Genomic DNA, 22,685 nt, shown 5'->3' with positions numbered 1-22,685 from the left:
ATTTGTCGATGTCATCATTACAGCTACTCCCTTTCGTGCTACTATTTGTCCTTGTCGTCGTAGCGGTAAGCTGTTCTTGTTAGCCGTTAGCTGTTTCCAGTTTTTCTGTTTCCTGCTAGATACCTGTTAGCTTACACGCTAGGCCTTTTGTTTGTTATCCGCCCACGTGCGCGCTTTTGGTTCGAACCCTTTGTTTGGTTTTGTTCTAGTTGTTTATATCAAAACCATGTTTCTCACTCCATGTCTACCTCCTTCTCTGCATCTTGGGGTTCGTCAACAACAAACTTTGACAATCGCTCTGTTTACACAGTCACCTTTAGGGGACCTCTGACGGTATGGGGACAAAAAAACAGTTCACCTATAGCAGGGGTAGGGAACCTGTGGCTCTTTTGATGACTGCACCTGGCTCTCAGATAAATCTTAGCTGACATTGCTTAACACGATAATTATTCATAATTTCGCTGGTAATCACAGTGCTTAAAATAACGTGCAAAATATGAAACATTCTCATGCATTTAAATCCATCCATCCGTTTTCTACCGCACCTGTTCAAGAAGTCGCATTAATGGTAAGAAGTATTTTATGTCACAATGGGGGGGTCGCAGCTTGCTGCAGGGTCGTTCCCCCAGGAAGGCAGACAGACTACTCGGGACATGGCATTTAGGTAAAAACATGATTTAATTTAAACTAAAAAAAGATACAAACAAAATCGCTCACAGTGGAGGCACAACTTGGGCTAAGGAACAAAGCTAACGCATAAACAGACTGAACATAAAACAAACAAAACTTACTTGGCATGGCATGAAGCACGAAACTATGGCAAGGCATGAAACAAGTCAGCACAGAGCAAGAAAAGATCACATTGACGCCAGGGCGACTGACTGGCAAAGACGATCTTAAATACTGCTTCTGATTAGAGTTTGGGAAGCAGCTGAGCGGGCATTTTGTCCACCAGAGACAGGTGGACAAATTGAGTAACCAAGGAAACCAGACAAGGGAGTGGAAAAAAACAGGAACTTAAAGAGTCAAAAGGACAAACAGCACATGGCCAAACAAAAACATGATCAACAGACATGACATTTTATTTATTATTGGTTAGCTTCAGAATAACAATGTTATTAAAAATAATAAAAGACTTATTATACTCTAAAAATGTTGGTCTTACTTAAAAATGCACACATTTAGATGTATTCAGTGTTAAAAAATATGATAAGGCTCTCACTGAAATACATTTTGAAATATTTGGCTTTCATGGCTCTCTCAGCCAAAAAGGTTCCCGACCTCTGACCCAAAGGGAAACCTTTTTAAATGATAGTTCGATCCATTTTGAAGATGCCTAAGTGATTTTTAAACTTTGCCCCATAAAACATGTTAACTGGTTAGTTTGAGTGTGAGACATTTGACATTCCTCAGTAGTCAAGTACAAATTTGTGTTAATTATACAAAATTATTTAAATTTGGTTCTCATGAACCATATTAACTCTTTTTCCCCAGGGTCCCCAGTAAGACTGATCGGCACATTACTTCATCAATCCAGAGATATAAAGACGTGTATGAGCTAACTGGGCAGTGGCCATTTTACCAATGTTTTTCTTGTTATGCCTCCACATACTGTAGAAAGGGTGGTCCCCACAATTGATGATCAAAAACTTGATCCCCATTCCAAATGATAACCAGTATGTGTGTGTGTGTGTGTGTGTGTGTGTGTGTGTGTGTGTGTGTGTGTGTGTGTGTGTGTGTGTGTGTGTGTGTGCGTGTGTGTGTGTGTGCGTGTGTGTGTGTGTGTTCTTGTACTTCTATCCTTCTTGAGACATCAACAAGGAAAAGTAACTTCCATATGAGGAGGTGTGAACAAGTTAGGACATAAGTCATGGTCCCAATACGGAAAACCATTGCATCTACAAGAGAATGTCTCATTTGCACCAATAACAGTCGCAATGTTACAAGAAAAGCTTTAAATTTTGGCAATATTCTGAAAAGAGTCGTATTTTTACGCGACAAAAGTCACAGTTTTATAGGAAAACTTGACAATTTTGGCAATATTATAATAATAATCGGAACTTTTACTTGGCAAAATTGAACAATTTCTCATATTCTTTCTCTTTCTGTAACGTTGCAATATTTTCTTGTAAAATTATTACTTTTTAATTTCCATCCATCCATCCATTTTCTACCGCTTATTCCCTTTTGGGGTCGCGGGGGGCGTTGGCGCCTATCTCAGCTACAATCGGGCGGAAGGCAGGGTACACTTTTTAATTTCAAAATAATAAATTGTTAATGCAAAATGGTGACGTGTCATATACAATTCTGACTTTTATCACAATATTGCCAATATTTTTTGTTGTTTAAGTGTGTGTAAGAAATTAAAATGCACCCCCTTTTGGCCAAAATTAATCCATCCATCCATCTTCTTCCGCTTATCCGAGGTCAGGTCGCGGGGGCAGCAGTAAACAGTATGTCTCTATACAGAGACATACTGTAATAACTTGAAGAAGATTAAAAACTAATTACAAACCAAAAAAAAGTAAAATAATTTTTAACTCATTTTTTGGTTGTTCTTGTAAAATTGTGACATTTCTGGAGTAAAATGTTGACGTTTGTCACAATTTTGCCAAGTAAAAATTCCGATTATTATTATAATATTGCCAAAATTGTCAAGTTTTCTTATGAAATTGTGACTTTTGTCGAGTAAAATTACGACTCTTTTCAGAAAATTGCCAAAATTTTAAGCATTTGTTGTAAAATTGCGACTGTTATTGAGTTAAATTCCAACTTTTATCATAACATCGCACAAGTGTACGGTTTTTCTTGTGCATTTTTTTATATGCGTTGAGTAAACTGACGACTTTTATTCTAATACTGCCAAAATTCTATGTTTTTCTTGTGAAATTGTGACCGTTTTCTTGTGAAATTCCAACTAATTTTTCACAACAAGCTTTAGTATGTATATATTGTTAATGTTGTAAAAACAAATCTTTATATATCTAGAAAGGGCGGTGCTAAAGAGGTAGGCATTTTTTCGGAGGTCTCAAGAAGGTAACCAATACAAGAGTGTGTGTGTGTGTGTGAGAGTGTCTCTCTGTGCGTGTGTGTGTGAGGGAGAGAGAGAGAGAGAGAGAGAGAGAGAGAGAGAGAGAGAGAGAGAGAGAGAGAGAGAGAGAGACAGACAGTTGATGTGCTTGTTGCCGCGGCAGCAGAGCCACAAGCACACCGAGAACGTAAATGAAGATCGCTCCATCTTCATTTGTTCCTCGACACTCATTCTGGAAACTTTTTTTCTTCTTCCTCCTCTTTTTCTTCTTCATCATCATCGTCGTCGTCATCGTCCTCCTCCATCATCATCATCATCATCATCATCATCAGCAGCAGCTTCTTCCTGGTGGAGCGCAGCAGCAGTGGTAAGTAGGATGTAACGTGCTCCACATTCACTCCTGCCCAGAATAGAATAGAATAGAATAGAATAGAAGACGCATGACTAAATAGAACAGTGTGTGTGTGTGTGTGTGTGCATGTGTGTGCGTGTGTGTGTGTGTGTGTGTGAGTGAGTGTGTGTAGGAGATCCTCCATTTGTATAAATAAGTGATGAAGTTCAGTGTGTTGGCATTAATGTTAGTTAGTGCGCACACACACACACACACACACATTGATAATGTGAATACTGCATGGACACACACACACACACACACACACATTGATCATGTGAATACTGAATGGACACACACATTCAAGTGTGTGCTAAACAGTATTTTTCTCATGGTCAGGTGGCCCATTAGTCGCACGAGTCGTCTTGTCAGTTTTGGCGAAAAGTGACCTGTTTCCAGTGACTCTACCCAAGGGGCGGAGCCTCAGTCCAGTAACAACGCTGATCGGCTTGTCAACACGAGTCAGGTCGAGTCCTTTGCCAGTCGGTGTGGGTCTGTAAAGAATCGTTTGGAGGCGTTTGCGGCTAGATTTGTGACAATTTGAGTCAATTTTGGGTCGTTAGAAGTACATTTGAATCTTTATGAGTCCGTGGGAGTCTGTAAGAGTCATTGGAGTCGTAACTAGTAGGTTTGAATCTGCAGGAGTCAGTGGGAGTGTGTAAGAGTCATTTGAGTCATAACAAGTAGGTTTGGATCTTTATGTGTCAGTGTGAGTCTGTAAGAGTCGTTTGGAGTCGTAAAAGTAGATTTGAATCTGCAGGAGTCAGTGTGAGTGTGTAAGAGTCAGTTAAGTCGTAACAAGTAGGTTTGACTCTTTATTAGTCAGTGGGAGTGTGTAAGAGTCATTTGAGTTGTAACAAGTAGGTTTGAATCTGCAGGAGTCAGTGTGAAGGTGTAAGTGTCATTTGAGTTGTAACAAGTAGTTTGAATATGCAGGAGTCAGTGGGAGTGTGAAAGAGTCATTGGAGTCGTTACAAGTAGGTTTGAATCAGCAGGAGTCAGTGGGAGTGTGTAAGAGTCATTTGAGTCATAACAAGTAGGTTTGGATCTTTATGAGTCAGTGTGAGTCTGTAAGAGTCGTTTTGAGTCGTAAAAGTAGATTTGAATCTGCAGGAGTCAGTGTGAGTGTGTAAGAGTCAGTTGAGTCGTAACAAGTAGGTTTGAATCTTTATTAATCAGTGGGAGTGTGTAAGAGTCATTTGAGTTGAAACAAGTAGGTTTGAATCTGCAGGAGTCAGTGTGAAGGTGGAAGTGTCATTTGAGTTGTAACAAGTAGTTTGAATATGCAGGAGTCAGTGGGAGTGTGAAAGAGTCATTTGAGTCATTACAAGTAGGTTTGAATCTGCAGGAGTCAGTGTGAGTGTGTAAGAGTCATTTGAGTCATAACAAGTAGGTTTGGATCTTTATGAGTCAGTGTGAGTCTGTAAGAGTCGTTTTGAGTCGTAAAAGTAGATTTGAATCTGTAAGAGTCAGTTGAGTCGTAACAAGTAGGTTTGAATCTTTATTAGTCAGTGGGAGTGTGTAAGAGTCATTTGAGTTGTAACAAGTAGGTATGAATCTGCAGGAGTCAGTGTGAAGGTGTAAGTGTCATTTGAGTTGTAACAAGTAGTTTGAATATGCAGGAGTCAGTGGGAGTGTGAAAGAGTCATTTGAGTCGTTACAAGTAGTTTGAATATGCAGGAGTCAGTGGGAGTGTGAAAGAGTCATTTGAGTCGTTACAAGTAGGTTTGAATCTGCAGGAGTCAGTGGGAGTGTGTAAGAGTCATTTGAGTTGTAACAAGTAGGTTTGAATCTGCAGGAGTCAGTGTGAAGGTGTAAGTGTCATTTGAGTTGTAACAAGTAGTTTGAATATGCAGGAGTCAGTGGGAGTGGGAAAGAGTCATTTGAGTCGTAACAAGTAGGTTTGAATCTTTATTAGTCAGTGGGAGTGTGTAAGAGTCATTTGAGTTAGAACAACTAGGTTTGAATCTGCAGGAATCAGTGGGGGTGTGTAAGAGTCATTTGAGTTGTAACAAGTAAGTTTGAATCTGCAGGAGTCAGTGTTAAGGTGTAAGTGTCATTTGAGTTGTAACAAGTAGTTTGAATATGCAGGAGTCAGTGGGGGTGTGTAAGAGTCATTTGAGTTGTAACAAGTAGGTTTGAATCTGCAGGAGTCAGTGTGAATGTGTAAGAGTCATTTGAGTCGTAACGGGTAGGTTTGAATCTGCAGGAGTCAGTGGGAGTCTGTAACAGTCATTTGAGTTGTAACAAGTAGGTTTGAATCTGCAGGAGTCAGTGTGAGTGTGTAAGAGTCATTTGAGTCGTAACTAGTTGGTTTGAATCTGCAAGAGTCATTTGAGTCGTAACAAGTAGTTTGAATCTGCAGGAGTCAGTGGGACTCTGTAAGAGTCATTACAAATAAGTTTGAATCCTTACGATTCATCATTAGTCGGTAAGAACTATTTTAAGTCATAACAAGTAGGTTTGAATATTTACGTATCAGCGTGAGTGTGTAAGAGTCATTTTGAGACATACCAAATAAGTTTAAATCTCTACAAGTCAGTATGACAATATGAGTCATTTTGAGTCTTTACAAGTAAGTATTAAACCCTACGAGTCAATGTGAGAGTCATTTGAGTTGTAGCAAGTAGGTTTGAATTTTTATGAGTCAGTGTGAGTGTGTAAGAGTCATTTGAGTCATAACAAGTAGGTTTGACTCTTTATGAGTCAGTGGGAGTCTATAAGAGTCATTTTAGTCGTAACAATTAGTTTTGGATCTCAATGAGTCAGTGTGAGTGTGCAAGAGTCGTCTTGATTCATTAAAAGTAAGTTTGAATCTCTACAAGTCCGTATGAAAATGTGAGTCATTCTGAGTCTTCACAAGTAAATATGAGTCTTTAAGATTCAGTGTTAGTCTGCGAGAGCCATTTTGAGTCATGAAAAGTAAATTTGATTCTTTAAAAGTTACTGGGAGTCTGTAAGAGTCATTTTGAGTCATAAATTTGAATCCCTACAAGTCAGTGTGAGTGCGTGAGAATTATTGAGTCTTTACGAGTAAGTGTGAATCTTTATGAGACATTTTGAGTCCGAACAAGTAAGTTTGAATCTGTACAAGTCAGTATGACAATTTGAGTCATTTTGAGTTATCACAAGTAAGTTTGAATCTCGACAAGTCATTATGACAATTTGAGTCATTTTGAGTCTTTACAAGTAAATAGTAGTAATAGCTTGTAAAAAATATTTTGAGACCTTACCACTTGTTTGAATCTTTGCGAGTCATGTCGGTCTGTAAGAGTCCTTTTGAGTTTTTACAAGTAAGTTTGAATCTTTTTGAGTCAGTGTTAGTCTAAAAGTGTCATTTTGAGTCTTTACCACTAAGTTTGAATCTTTATGAGTCAGTGTGAGTCTGTAAGAGTAATTACAAGTAAGTTTGAATCTTTTTGAGTAAGTGTTAGTCTAAAAGAGTCATTGTGAGGGTTTACCACTAAGCTTGAATCTTTAGGAGTCAGTGTAAGTCTTGAAGAGTCATTTTGAGTCGTTACAAATACGTTTGAATTTTTACAAGTTGGTGTGAGTCTATAAAGAATATTATTGAGTGTTTACGGCTAAATTTTAATCCCTATATGTCATTTTGGGTCTTTACCATTAAATTTGAATCTTTACGAGTCAGTGTGAGTCTGTAAGAGTCATTACAAGTAAGTTTGAATCTTTATGAGTCAGTGTTAGTCTAAAAGAGTCATTGTGTGTCTTTACCACTAAACTTGAATCTTAAGAAGTCAGTGTGAGTCTGGAAGAGTCATTTTGAGTCGTTACAAATACGTTTGAATCTTTACAAGTTGTTGTGAGTCTGTAAAGAATATTATTGAGTGTTTACGACTAAATTTTAATCTCTATGAGTCATTTTGGGTCTTTACCACTAAATTTGAATCTTTACAAGTCAGTGTGAGTCTGTAAGAGTAATTACAAGTAAGTTTGAATCTTTATGAGTCAGTGTTAGTCTAAAAGAGTCATTTTGAGTCTTTACCACTAAGCTTGAATCTTTAGGAGTCATTACAAATACGTTTGAATCTTTACAAGTCGGCGTGAGTCTGTAAAGAATATTATTGAGTGTTTACGACTAAATTTTTATCTCTATAAGTCATTTCTGGTCTTTACAACGTGGTTTCAATCTCTATGAGTCAGTGTGAGTGTGTAAGAATCGTTTTGAGTCTTTACGACTAAATTTGAACCCCTCCAAGTCAGTGAGTCAATTTTAGTCTTCATGAATAAGCGTGAATCTTACGACTCAGTGTGAGTCTGTAATAGCCATTTAAAGTTTTTTTTGATTGATTGATACTTTTATTAGTAGATTGCACAGTTCAGTACATATTCCGTACAATTGATCACTAAATGGTAACACCCGAATACGTTTTTCAACTTGTTTAAGTCGGGGTCCACGTTAATCAATTCCATCCATCCATCCATCCATCCATCCATCATCTTCCGCTTATCCGAGGTCGGGTCGCGGGGGCAGCAGCCTAAGCAGGGAAGCCCAGACTTCCCTCTCCCCAGCCACTTCGTCTAGCTCTTCCCGGGGGATCCCGAGGCGTTCCCAGGCCAGCCGGGAGACATAGTCTTCCCAACGTGTCCAGGGTCTTCCCCGTGGCCTCCTACCGGTTGGACGTGCCCTAAACACCTCCCTAGGGAGGCGTTCGGGTGGCATCCTGACCAGATGCCCGAACCACCTCATCTGGCTCCTCTCGATGTGAAGGAGCAGCGGCTTTACTTTGAGCTCCTCCCGGATGGCAGAGCTTCTCACCCTATCTCTAAGGGAGAGCCCCGCCACACGGCGGAGGAAACTCATTTCGGCCGCTTGTACCCGTGATCTTATCCTTTCGGTCATGCCCCAAAGCTCATGACCATAGGTGAGGATGGGAACGTAGATCGACCGGTAAATTGAGAGCTTTGCCTTCCGGCTCAGCTCCTTCTTCACCACAACGGATCAATACAACGTCAGCATTACTGAATACGCCGCACCGATCCGCCTGTCGATCTCACGATCCACTCTTCCCTCACTCGTGAACAAGACTCCTAGGTACTTGAACTCCTCCACTTGGGGCAGGGTCTCCTCCCCAACCCGAAAATGGCATTCCACCCTTTTCCGGGCGAGAACCATGGACTCGGACTTGGAGGTGCTGATTCTCATTCCGGTCGCTTCACATTCGGCTGCGAACCGATCCAGCGAGAGCTGAAGATCCCGGTCAGATGAAGCCATCAGGACCACATCATCTGCAAAAAGCAGAGACCTAATCCTGCGGTTACCAAACCGGAACACCTCAACGCCTTGACTGCGCCTAGAAATTCTGTCCATAAAAGTTATGAACAGAATCGGTGACAAAGGACAGCCTTGGCGGAGTCCAACCCTCACTGGAAATGTGTTCGACTTACTGCCGGCAATGCGGACCAAGCTCTAGCACCGATCGTACAGGGAACGGACTGCCACAATCAGACAAGTTAATCAATTCATGGTAAGTCATTACGACCAAGTGCGACAAGTTCTTGTTTCAATTTCAGTCATTACTAGTAGGTCTGAATCTTACAAGGCAGTGTGAGTCCGTAAGAACCATTTTTAGTCATTAGACCCAAGTCTGAATCTCTGCGAGGTATTTGAGTCTCTAAAGCGTCGTTATGACATTTTGAGTTATTTTGAGTCAGTACAAGTTTGTTCGAATCCCTATGAGTTAATGTGACTCTGTAAGAGTCACTATGATATCCACGACCAAGTCTGAATCCCTCCAAGTTATTGTGCCGGATTGAGTCATTGAACCTATGCGAGTCAGTGTGAGTCTGTAAGAGTAATTTTGAGTCGTAACAAGTCCGTTTGAATCTCAACGAGTCAGGGAGACAATTGAAGTTATTTTGAGTCTTTACAAGTACGTTTGAATCTTAACGAGTCAATGTGAGTCAATAAGAGCCATTTTCAGTCTTTACAATTAAGTTTGAGTCTGTATTGTAATATATATATACATATATATGTATATATACACATATATGTATATGTATACATGTATATGTATATACACATATGTACATATACATATGTATATAGATACATTTATATATGTATAAATATATATGTATATATACACATATATGTACACGTATATGTATACATATATACATGTGTGTGTGTATATATATATATATATATATATATATATATATATATATATATATATGTATGTATATATATGTATGTATATATATATATATATATATATATATATACATACATTTATATGTACCATTCAAAGATCTCATTGATGGAAGGAAGTTTTGGCTCAAAATCTCACGATACATGGCCCCATTCATTCTTTCCTTAACACGGTTTAATCGTCCTGTCCCCTTAGAAGAAAAACAGCCCCAAAGCATGATGTTTACACCCCCATGCTTCACATTAGGTATGGTGTTCATGGGATGCAATTCAGTATTCTTCTTCCGCCAAACACGATGAGTTGAGTTTATACCAAAAAGTTCTATTTTGGTTTCATCTGACCACATGACATTCTCCCAATCCTCTGCTGTATCATCCATGTATCCATTTTGCTAAGGGGACATGACGACTGATCCGTGTTAAGGAAAGAATGAATGTGGCCATGTATCGTGAGATTTTGAGCCAAAACCTCCTTCCACCAGTGAGAACTTTGAATGGTTGACCAAATACTTATATTCCGCCATAATTTACAAATAAATTCTTTAAAATTCCTACAATGTGAATTCCTGGATTTTTTTTCACATTCTGTCTCTCACAGTTGAAGTGTACCTATGATGAAAATTACAGACCTCTGTCATCATTTTAAGTGGGAGAACTTGCACAATCGGTGGCTGACTAAATACTTTTTTGCCCCACTATATATACATGTATATGTATATATACACATGTATATAGAAATGATTGTAAGATAGATCCTCAGATGTACTGGGACACATCCTCAGTGATGTGCCTTAAGGTTTCGGGTCTTTCAACATCATACCCCCTCCTTCAGGTGACACAGCCAGAGTTGATCAGACCCCAGCTTGGGTCCCAGTAGCATCGGCTCACAGTTCGTTCCTTCTGATCCAAAGCCATCTAGAGCAGGGGTGTCGAACTCAAATACAGAGTGGGTCAAAATTTTAAACTGAACAAAGCCGCGGGCCAAAGTTGAACAAATGAACCTTTCAATAGGGACCCAAACAAGTTTCGCATTGAATATCGAACAAGCAAGGCTTATATATATAGTGACATGCAAAATCGAGTTTCAAATAATATTAATGATAATTAATAAATATCAACGGCCTTCTGAGGCAAATATCAAAACAAACATTTTCCACAGGCTAATAATACATTTGGAAATAAAAAAAACAATAATGAATGAATCAAACATTCAAGTCTCGAAGGAGCAATTATGGCTCAGTTTGCTACACTGATTTGCTTTAACGCTGAATATGGAACAAGCAACGCTTATATAACCTAGTAGTGCAAAATAATTAAAAAAAAAACGAAAAAACATCAATGGTATGTTAAATAAAATGTAAATAAAAAATGCTGTCTATCTGTGTTGGCCCTGCGATGAGGTGGCGACTTGTCCAGGGTGTACCCCGCCTTCCGCCCGATTGTAGCTGAGATAGGCGCCAGCGCCCCCCGCGACCCCAAAAGGGAATAAGCGGTAGAAAATGGATGGATAGATGGATAAAAAATGTAATGCCTCTTTTCTATTTGCAGCCTTCTGAGGTAAATATCAACATTAACTTTTTCCACAGGCTAAAAAATTTGAAAATAAAATAACAATGAAGTGGGCGGGGTTGAAGTGGGGGAAGGGTAGCGGGGGGTGTCTATTGTAGCATCCTGGAAGAGTTAGTGCTGCAAGGGGTTCTGGGTATTTTTTCTGTTCTGTTTATGTTGTGTTACGGTGCGGATGTGCTCCCGAAATGTGTTTGTCATTCTTGTTTGGTGTGGGTTCACAGTGTGGCGCATATTTGCAACACTGTTAAAGTTGTTCATACACCCACCCTCAGTGTGACCTGTATGGCTGTTGACCAAGTATGCCTTGCATTCACTTGTGTGTGTGCGCAAGCCACTTACATTATGTGACTTGGCCGGCATGCTGTTTGTATAGAGGAAAAGCGGATGTGACGACAGGTTGTAGAGAAGGCTAAAGGCAGTGCCTTTAAGGCACGCCCCCTGTGATGTTGTCCGGGTGGAAATCTGGAGAAATTCGGGAGAATGGTTGCCCCGGTAGATTTTCGGGAGAGGCACTGAACTCCCGGGAAAGTCGTGAGGGTTGGCAAGTATGAGTATTAGCGGTGAATGCGGTGTTACAGCAGCACCGCCGCTGTATAATACCGGCGGGCCAGCTCTAATGTTAATTTAGTATTGCCTCAAGGGCCAAATGAAATTACACGGCGGGCCAAATTCGGCCCCCGGGCCAGAGTTTGACACCCATGATCTAGAGCAGGGGCGCTCACACTTTTTCTGCAGGCGAGCTACTTTTCAATTGACCAAGTCGAGGAGATCTACCTCATTCCTATTTATAATTTATATTTATTTATTTATGAAAGAGACATTTTTGTTAACAAGTTAATGGTGTTTAATGATAATACAAGCATGTTTAACACACATAGATTCCTTTCTTTCATGAAGACAAGAATATAAGTTGGTGTATTTGATTCTGATGACTTGCATTGATTGGAATTAGACAGTGGTGCTGATAACGTCCGCATTTTCAAATGGAGGGAAAAAAAAAGTCCTCCTTTCTGTCCAATACCACATGAAAGTGGTTGGATTTGGCATCTCATTTGTCCAACTTGCATACTCGTTTTTAAACACTTTGTTATGAGAGTAGCATATGTGTGTGGCCCTTTAATGTCTGGCAGCAGGTGAGTGACGTCAGTGAGTGTGCGGGTGGGCAAGCAAGTGAGAAAGCAGTCGCTGAGGGCGGGGGAGAAATACATTGGCATCAAACTCCGTAGCTTGCTAGCTTCTGCACGCTAGTTTTCTGAGACTCTTATTTTGTTAGCACAGGCAGGATGGAACAGGTCTTTTATGGTGAAGACAGGAACTGTGCAGTCGGTCTTTAGAGTTTTGACAGTAGGTACGGAGTCTCTAGAAATAAAATGTGTTTCTCTGCGTCCGCCCTGTTAGTGATTTTTTTCTTAAATATGAGCTCCCAGCAGCCAGCGTCATCTCACAAGATCCTCGGGTGCCGAGAATGTCAAACAACTGACGAAAGTGAAGTCTTGGTATGATTGATGATTGCTCATTTTTATGTCTATTTTTTAATGCCTGGCTTGAGATCGACTGACACACCCTCCGAGATCGACCAGTCGATCGCGATCGACGTAATGGGCACCCCTGATCTAGAGGCTCTCTCTGCTGCCTCCATGGTGGCATTAATGGCCTTCCTTTTCCCCTCACCTGTGATGCCAAGGAGCGTAAACACCTCGCACAGTGAGCGGCCAGAAAAGCCTCTACACCCCACTTCAATGGGCTCACAGCGTGCCTTCCAGCCTCCTCTGCGGCATTACTCGACTGGCTCCTGGTACTTTGACTGCTTCCGCTCGTTTGCCTCCTTTATGCGAGCCTCCCAAGGAACTGTCAGCTCTATCAGCAGCACCTGCTGTGAAGATAATGATGTAAGCAAGATATCTGGCCGCAACAAAGTTGTTGTGACGTAGTCTGGAAACTTGAGCTGCTTGCCCAAGTCCACTCGAAGATCCCAGTCCAATGCTGAGGTGAGGAGTCCGGCTGCTGGTTCGGTCTGTGACTGTGGATGCTCTCCAGCCCTGACACAGGCAATTCTCCTCTTGCCAAGTTGTTGTCGTTTGCTCCTGTTGTTTTTTGCCATGGCTTTAGCTATGGCTTCAGCAACAGTCTTCAGCACTTGATCGTGCCGCCAACGGTAGCAGCCCTGCCCCAGAGCTTTAGAGCAGATGCTTAAGATGTGGTCCAGCGAGCCTTTCCTTGAAGCACAGCACACAGGCTGGAGAGTCATTCATGCCCCAGAGATGGAGATTGGCTGGGCTGGGTAGGACGTCGTAGACAGCTTGAACCATGAACTTAATGCGCTGGAGTTCAGCCAACCTGATCTCAGACCAGGTCACCCTCCTCTCCAGTGCACCATCCCACCTTGTCCATGCTCCCTGCTGCTGCATACCCACCATCCTGCTGGTTCGCTCCTCCTCAACCTCTGCACGCACCTCCTTCAGGACTAGCTGGCGTTTGTCTTTACCCCGTGCCTTCTCATAGTGAGGTTCAGGGAAGGATCCCAGCCCACCAGGGACCTTAGTCTCAGCCGAGACTCAGCTATTTCCAGGCTTTCCTGAGCCCTCCGCTTCCTGCCAGTTCGCACCACGATGCCTGCTGATGCCACTTTAGGGTCCTTGGAGTCACGATGGAGCAAAGCCTCTCAAGTGCGAGAGACCCTGAGCTCCTCATCCAGGCAACTAAAAGGGAGCTGGAGCTTGTTGGTCTTCCCGTACAGTGCTGTGTTGCACAGGCTGCGTGGAAACCCCATCCATCGGCGGAGGTAGCTGCTGACCTTCCTCTCCAGAGTCTCCACTGTTGACAGAGGAACCTCATACAGAGGCCAGAGTATCCGGGGTAAGACGCCATGCTGGTATATCCACGCCTTGAACCGGCCAGGTAAGCCAGAGTTGTCTACAGCCGATAACCACGTCTCAGCTCCTCAATTATATATGTATACATATATATGTATATATACATTTATATACTGTATATGGACAGCATGGTGGAACAGGGGTCAGTGCGTCTGCCTCACAATACAAAGGTCCTGAGTAGTCCTGGGTTCAATCCCGGGCTCGGGATCTTTCTGCATGTTCTCCGCGTGAATGCGTGGATTCCCTCCGGGTACTCCAGCTTCCTCCCACTTCCAAAGACATGCACCTGGGGATAGGTTGATTGGCAACACTAAATTGGCCCTAGTGTGTGAATGTGAGTGTGAATGTTGTCTGTCTATCTGTGTTGGCCCTGTGATGAGGTGACGACTTGTCCAGGGTGTACACCGCCTTCCGCCCGATTGTAGCTGAGATAGGCACCAGCGCCCCGCGCGACCCCAAAGGGAATAAGCGGAAGAAAATGGATGAATACATTTAAATATGTATATGTGTGTGTGTGTGTTTGTTTGTATATATACATTTATACATGTACAGTAAATGTACATATATATATATATATATATATATATACATATATATATATATATATATATATATGTATATATATGAAGGTGTATATACTGTATACAAACCCCGTTTCCATATGAGTTGGGAAATTGTGTTAGATGTAAATATAAATGGAATACAATGATTTGCAAATCATTTTCAACCCATATTCAGTTGAATATGCTACAAAGACAACATATTAAATATTCAAACTGATAAGCATTTTTTTTTTTGCAAATAATCATTACTTTTAGAATTTGATGCCAGCAACACGTGACAAAGAAGTTGAAGGAATGCTCATCAAACACTTATTTTGAACATCCTACATTAGTGCAGGCTAATTGGGAACAAGTGGGTGCCATGGTTGGGTATAAAAGCAGCTTCCATGAAATGCTAACTAATTCACAAACAAGGATGGGGTGAGGGTCACCAACTTTGTAAGCAAATTGTTGAAGAGTTTTAGAACAACATTTCTCAACGAGCTACTGCAAGCAATTTAGGGATTTTACCATCTACGGACCGTAAAATCATCAAAAGGTTCAGAGAATCTGGAGAAATCACTGCACGTAAGCGATGATATTACGGACCTTTGATCCCTCAGGCGGTACTGCATCAACAACCGACATCAGTGTGTAAAGCAATGGTTCCCAAACTTTTGCAGGCTGGCGCCCCCTTGGCTCCCCAGTGAATTCCTAGCGCCCCCCCCCCCCACAGACACATATGGAAACACGCTCGAACACGCATATATGCACACACACACACACACACACACACACACACACACACACACACACACACACACACACACACACATGCACACACAGGTACAAAGTCATATACATTCGTAACAATATATATCAGTGAATGCACCACCCTAACCAGCTCAACACAACACAACACGGCGCGTTCTGGCGAGTCCCCAATTTCATGTTGACTTGAACTCAAGATGATGTTGACCGCCAGAATGCGGTTTTTATTATAAGATAAAATTCTGAACATTACAAGCTTGAAATTACAAACCTGAGCTTTTGCTTTTGTAGTCAATGCTGTTGGATCTGACTGGGCCAGAGCGGCGTGTGGTAACCAGACCCTGATGCGTCGTCCACTGACTCGTCCTGCTGCACATGTTGTGTACAAATCGTCAAACAAACGTTCGAACTTCTGACTTCAACTTCGGACTGCCGCCCCCCTACCGCCCCCTTCTTCCTCACCGCCCCCCCAGAACTTTCCACCGCCCCCAGGGGGGCTGTACCGCCCACTTTGGGAACCACTGGTGTAAAGGATATCACCACGTGGGCTTAGGAACACTTCATAAAACCACTAACAGTAACTACAGTTGGTTGCTACATCTGTAAGTGCAAGTTAAAACTGTACTATGCAAAGCGAAAGCCATTTATCAACAACAACCAGGAACGCCGCCGGCTTCGCTGGGCCCGAGCTCATCTAAGATGGACTGATGCAAAGTGGAAAAGTGTTCTGTGGTCTGACGAGTCCACATTATATTTGGAAACTGTGGACGTGGTGTCCTCGGGAACAAAGAGGAAAATAACCATCTGGATTGTTATAGGCGCAAAGTTCAAAAGCCAGCATCTGTGATGGTATGGGGGTGTATTAGTGCCCAAGGCACGGGTAACTTACACATCTGTGAAGGCACCATTAATGCTGAAAGGTCCATACAGGTTTTGGAGCAACATATGTTGTCATCCAAGCAACGTTATCATGGACGCCCCTGCTTATTTTAGCAAGACAATGCAAAGCCACGTGTTACAACAGCGTGGCTTCGTAGTAAAAGAGTGCGGGTACTTTCCTGGCCCGCCTGCAGTCCAGACATGTCTCCCATCGAAAATGTGTGGCGCATCATGATGCGTAAAATACGACAACAAGACCCCCGACTGTTGAACAACTTAAGCTGTACATCAAGCAAGAATGGTAAAGAATTCCACTTTCAAAGCTTCAACAATTGGTTTCCTCAGTTCCCAAACGTTTATTGAGTGTTGTTTAAAGAAAATGTGATGTAACACAGTGGTGAACATGCCCTTTCCCAACTACTTTGGCACGTGTTGCAGCCACGAAATTCAAAGTTAATTATTATTTGCAAAAAAAAAAAAAGTTTATGAGTTTGAACATCAAATATCTTGTTTTTGTAGTGCATTCAATTAAATATGGGTTGAAAAGGATTTGCAAATCATTGTATTCCGTTTATATTTACATCCAACACAATATCCCAACTCATATGGAAACGGAGTTTATATATATATATATATGTATATATATATATGTACATATATGTCTATATATATATATATATATATATATATATATATATATATATATATATATATATAGATAGATAGATAGATAGATAGATAGATAGATAGATAGATAGATAGATGTGTGTGTGTGTGTGTGTGTGTGTCAATGTGTATGTATGTAGCTCTGCGATGAGGTGGCGACTTGTCCAGGGTGTACGCTCCCTTACGCCTGAATGCAGCTGGGATAGGCTCCGGCTCCGGCACCCTCCGTGACCCCAAAAAATGGACAAGCGGTAGTAAATGGATGGAAGGATGGATGGATGTCTGTGTGTGTGTATGTATGTATGTATGTATGTATGTATATATATATATATATATAAATATATATATATATATATATATATATATATATATATATATATATATATATATATATATATCCATCCATCCATCCATTTTTTACCGCTTATTCCCTTTTAGGGTCGCGGGGGGCGCTGGCGCCTATCTCATCTACAATCGGGCGGAAGGCGGGGTACAGCCTGGACAAGTCGCCACCTCATCGCAGTATATATATATATATATATATATATATATATATATATATATATATATATATATATATATATATGTATATATATATAAATTAGTTGTTGTTGTCATCATCACAGCATATCATAGCAGACCCCACGTCGCACATAAACACGCCCCCTGGAATGATGGTGTCGGAGGTCAGTGCAATGGCATCATTGATTTCCTGTGCAGACTGCGACCTTTGACCTTCTTGTGGAAGTTGAGCTGTACGGCGCTTTGATTGACACACACACACACACACACACACACACATACACACACATACACACACATACACACCCAGACAAACTGTGCTTCATCATCTGACTCGAACCTGACCTGAACATTTCGCCTTCTCAGGTTAGGGTTTCCTCTCTCTCTCTTTTCTCTCTCGCTCACACACACACAGACACACACACATACACACACACACACTGAGAGAAGTCAAAAGTGTGTGTTCATGAATTATGAATCAAACTTTCAGCCTGACTGGCCTCTCACATGCACGCACACACTCACACAGGCACGCGCACATTAACACAAACACACACACACACACACACACACACACACACACACACACACAGAGTCAGTAATCAGATTACTTGAGTAGTTCATATTAAATAATTTTTACAGAATCCACTTCCTGTTTGCTGCCTGCCATCACACTCCGGCTTGGCGGGGAAAGCTGGCTCATGTAACCCAAGAACCATCTTGTACAACATTATTATGATTTAGAGTGTGTGTGTGCGTGTATATGTGTGTTTGTGTGTATGTGTGTGTGTGTCTTTCTGTCTGTGTGCACGTGTGCGTGTGCGTGTGTGTGTCCTCCGTCATTTTCCTCCACATCTCTGCTTCTTCTCACTTTGTCCCCGTCCCCGCCCCTTGTGACAGGACGACCAAACATGGACGCCAAGTGGCCGCCGCTGGTCCGGTGAGAGCGAGGAGAAGCGGCAGCAGGAAGTGAGGAAGAGGGCGGCGGCGGCGGCGGCGGCGGTGGCGGCAGAGGAGAATCACTTAGAGAAGAAGATTGTGTCGAGCTTGCAACTTGGCCAGCATCATCACACTTTAATAAGACTGCGGCGCTGACACACACACACACACACACACACACACACACACACTTCGGCACGTGTGTCATCTTGCAGGTCATCTTCACTTCCTGACAGCCATTTTTTTTGTCCATGGCGTGACGCCTCGCAAAACTATCCCCTCCCTTTGCCCCTCCCCGCCCCTCATCAATATGACAAGCCCCGCCCACATTAGGAAATAAGGGTCACCCAAATCTGTGCGGGTTCGAGCTGCCGATGCAAGATGGCGGCCGGAGTGGCGACATGGCTGCCGTTTGCGCGGGCGGCGGCGGTGGGCTGGCTCCCGCTGGCCAAGAAGACCATGCCCAAGCCCCCCGTGGACAACTCGTCCAAGTCTGACGAGATCCTCTACGTCAACGTCAGCGGGGTCAGGTTCCAGGTAGGCCCCGCCCCTCCTTGGCCAAAACGGCGTGGGAAGGTCTGGTCAGTTTGTTGTCTTCTGCGCAGACGTGGAAGAACACGCTGGACCGCTACCCCGACACGCTGCTGGGCTCCTCGGAGAAGGAGTTCTTCTACAACGACGACACCCAGGAGTACTTCTTCGACCGGGACCCCGAGATGTTCCGGCACATTCTCAACTTCTACCGCACGGGCAAGCTGCACTACCCGCGCCACGAGTGCATCCAGGCCTTCGACGAGGAGCTGGCCTTCTACGGCATCGTGCCCGAGATCATCGGCGACTGCTGCATGGAGGTACCCACACACGCTCCTTAAATCGCCACATTCACGGCCTCACAGACCAGAGGAAACTGCACAAGTCTTTTCAAGATCACATATTCCAAAAATATCTCTTCTGAAGGGAGCTGGGCCCCGCCTATAGGGATGGGGACAAAATGTTGCTACTTTCATTGGTACCGACCCATAAGGGTGTCAAAAAATGATTTGTAATTAATCGCGATTCTTATCTGAGCAAATCAAATTGTTGCTGTACAATCCCATATGAGTTGGGAAATTGTGTTAAATGTAAATATAAACAGAATACAATGATTTGCAAATCCTTTTCAACCCATATTCAGTTGAATATGCTACAAAGACAAGATATTTTATGTTCAAACTCATAATTAACTTAGAATTTCATGGCTGCAACATGTGCCAAAGTAGTTGGGAAAGGGCATGTTCACCACTGTGTTACATCACCTTTTCTTTTAACAACACTCAATAAACGTTTGGGAACTGAGGAAACCTTTTGTTGAAGCTTTGAAAGTGGAATTCTTTCCCATTCTTGTTTTATGTAGAGCTTCAGTCGTTCAACAGTCCGGGGTCTCCGCTGTCGTATTTTACGCTTCATATTGCGCCACACATTTTCCATGGGAGACATGTCTGGACTGCAGCCGGGCCAGGAAAGTAGCCGCACTCTTTTTTTTATGAAGTCACGCTGTTGTAACATGTGGTGAATGTGGCTTGGCATTGTCTTGCTGAAATAAGCAGGGGCGTACATGAAAAAGACGGTGCTTAGATTGCAGCATATGTTGTTCCAAAACCTGTATTTACCTTTCAGCATTAATGGTGCCTTCACAGATGTGTAAGTTACCCATGCCTTGGGCACTAATGCACCCCCATACCATCACAGATGCTGGCTTTTGAACTTTGTGTCGCTAACAGTCTGCATGGTTTGCTTCCCCTTTGGTCCGGATGACACGATGTCGAATATTTCCAAAAACAATTTGAAATGTGGACTCGTCAGACCACAGAACACTTTTCCACTTTGCATCAGTCCATCTTAGATGATTTTGGGCCCAGAGAAGTCGGCGGCGTTTCTGGATGTTGTTGATAAATGGCTTACGCCTTGCATAGTAGAGCTTTAACTTGCACTTACAGATGTAGCGACCAACTGTATTTAGTGACAGTGGTTTTCTGAAGTGTTCCTGAGCCCATGTGGTGATATCCTTTAGAGATTGATGTCGGTTTTTGATACAGTGCCGTCTGAGGAATCGAAGGTCACGGTCATCCAATGTTGGTTTTCAGCCATGCCGCTTACGTGGAGTGATTTCTCCAGATACTCTGAACCTTTTGATGATATTATGGACCGTAGATGTTGAAATCCCTAAATTTCTTGCAATTGCACTTTGAGAAACGTTGTTCTTAAACTGTTTGACTATTTGCTCACGCAGTTGTGGACAAAGGGGTGTACCTCGCCCCATTCTTTCTTGTGAAAGACTGAGCATTTTTTGCGAAGCTGTTTTTATACCCAATCATGGCACCCACCTGTTCCCAATTAGCCTGCACACCTGTGGGAGGTTCCAAATAAGTGTTTGATGAGTATTCTTTAACTTTTTCAGTATTTATTGCCACCTTTCCCAACTTCTTTGTCACGTGTTGCTGGCATGAAATTCTAAAGTTAATGATTATTAGCGGAAAAAAAAATATGTTTATCAGTTTGAACATCAAATATGTTGTCTTTGTAGCATATTCAACTGAATATGGTTGAAAATTATTTGCAAATCATTGTAATTCTGTTTATATTTACATCTAACACAATTTCCCAACTCATATGGGTTTGTAGAATAAGGATTTCGGTTTAGATTTAAGATTTAGGTTTAGATCCAAGATTTAGATTCAACATATAGGTTAAGATTTAACATTTAGGTTTAGATTCAACATTTAGGGTTAGATTTAGGATTCAATTTAACATTTAGTTTTTGATTTAACATATAGGTTTGGATTTAAGATTTAGGTTTAAATTTAAAATGTTGTTTTACATTCAACATTTAGGTTTCGATTTAACATATAGGTTTACATTTTAGATTTAGATTTACTTTTAAGATTTGGGATTTCAATTTCACATGTAGGTTTAGAGTTAGGATTTAGGTTTGGATTCAAGATTTAGGTTTAGATTCAACATTTAGGTTTAGATTTAAGATTTAGGTTGAGATTCAAGATTTAGGTTTAGATTCAACATATAGGTTAAGATCTAACATTTAGGTTTAGATTTAACATTTAGGTTTAGATTCAACACATAGGTTTAGATTCAGGATCTAGGTTTCGATATAACATTTACTTTTGGATTTAACATATAGGTTTGGATTAAAGAATTAGGTTTACATTTAAGATTTAGGTTTACATTTAAGATTTGGGTTTTGATTCCCTATGTATGTGTAGACTTAGGATTTAGGTTTAAATTTAAGATTTAGGTTTATATTCAACATTTAAGTTTAGATGCAACATGTAAATTAAGGTTTAACATATTGGTTTAGATTTAGGATTTAGGTTTCGATTTAACATATAGGTTTGGATTTAAGATTTAGGTTTAGATTTAAAATTTAGGTTTACATTCAACATTTAGGTTTAGATTCAACATATAGGTTTACATTTTGGATTTAGGTTTGCATTTAAGATTTGGGTTTCGATTTTCCATCTAGGTTCAGAGTTAGGACTTAGGTTTAGATTTAAGATTTAATTTCAGATTCAATATTTAAGTTTAGATTTAAGATTTAGTTTTAAATTTAAGATTTGGGTTTCGATTTCACATGTAGGCTTAGGTTTAGATTTAACATATAGGTTTACATTTTAGATTTAGGTTTATATTCAACATTTAGGTTTAGATTTAACATTTAGGTTTAGATTCTAGATTTAGGTTTAGATTCAACATATAGGTTGAGATTTAACATTTATGGTAGGTTTAAATTCAACATATAGGTTTAGATTTAGGATTTAGGTTTTGATTTAACATTTAGTTTTCAAATTAACATAAAGGTTTGGATTTAAGATTTAGGTTTAGATTTAAAATTTAAGTTTACTTTCAACATTTAGGTTTAGATTTAACATATAGGTTTAGATTTTAGATTTAGGTTTAGATTTAACATATAGGTTTAGATTTACCATATAGGTTTACATTTTAGATTTAGGTTTACATTTAAGATTAGTGTTTCGATTTCACATGTATGTTTCAGAGTTAGGATTTATGTTTGGATTCAAGATTTAGGTTCATATTCAAAATTTAGGTTTGGATTCAAGATTTAGGTTTAGATTCAACATAAAGGTTAAGATTTACAATTTAGGTTTAGATTTAACATATAGGTTTGGATTCAAGATTTAGGTTTGGATAAAAAAATCAATCAATAAATCAATCAATGTTTATTTACATAGCCCTAAATCACAAGTGTCTCAAAGGGCTGCACAAGCCACACCGACATCCGCGAATCAGCGCCCACATAAGGGCAAGGAAAAACTCA

The 22,685-nt window shown here is 41.1% G+C and overlaps 1 protein-coding gene across 1 annotated transcript in view; it reads left to right on the top strand.

Annotated features, from left to right (window-relative positions):
* Positions 1–3,195: 3,195 nt before the first annotated feature.
* kcnd1 (potassium voltage-gated channel, Shal-related subfamily, member 1) overlaps positions 3,196–22,685 on the top strand; it is a 73,675-nt gene continuing 54,185 nt past the window's right edge. Inside the window, exons 1-3 of the mRNA XM_061889516.1 lie at positions 3,196–3,398; positions 18,317–18,892; positions 18,961–19,206. Of these exons, the coding sequence (XP_061745500.1) occupies positions 18,737–18,892; positions 18,961–19,206 (402 nt within the window). The 5' untranslated portion in view covers positions 3,196–3,398; positions 18,317–18,736. The remainder of the gene's footprint in view (positions 3,399–18,316; positions 18,893–18,960; positions 19,207–22,685) is intronic.

The sequence above is a fragment of the Nerophis ophidion genome, linkage group LG27, assembly GCF_033978795.1.
Source record: "Nerophis ophidion isolate RoL-2023_Sa linkage group LG27, RoL_Noph_v1.0, whole genome shotgun sequence".
Classification (NCBI taxonomy): domain Eukaryota; kingdom Metazoa; phylum Chordata; class Actinopteri; order Syngnathiformes; family Syngnathidae; genus Nerophis; species Nerophis ophidion.
Note: the sequence above shows the minus strand (reverse complement) of the source record. Positions and strands in the feature narration are given on the sequence as shown.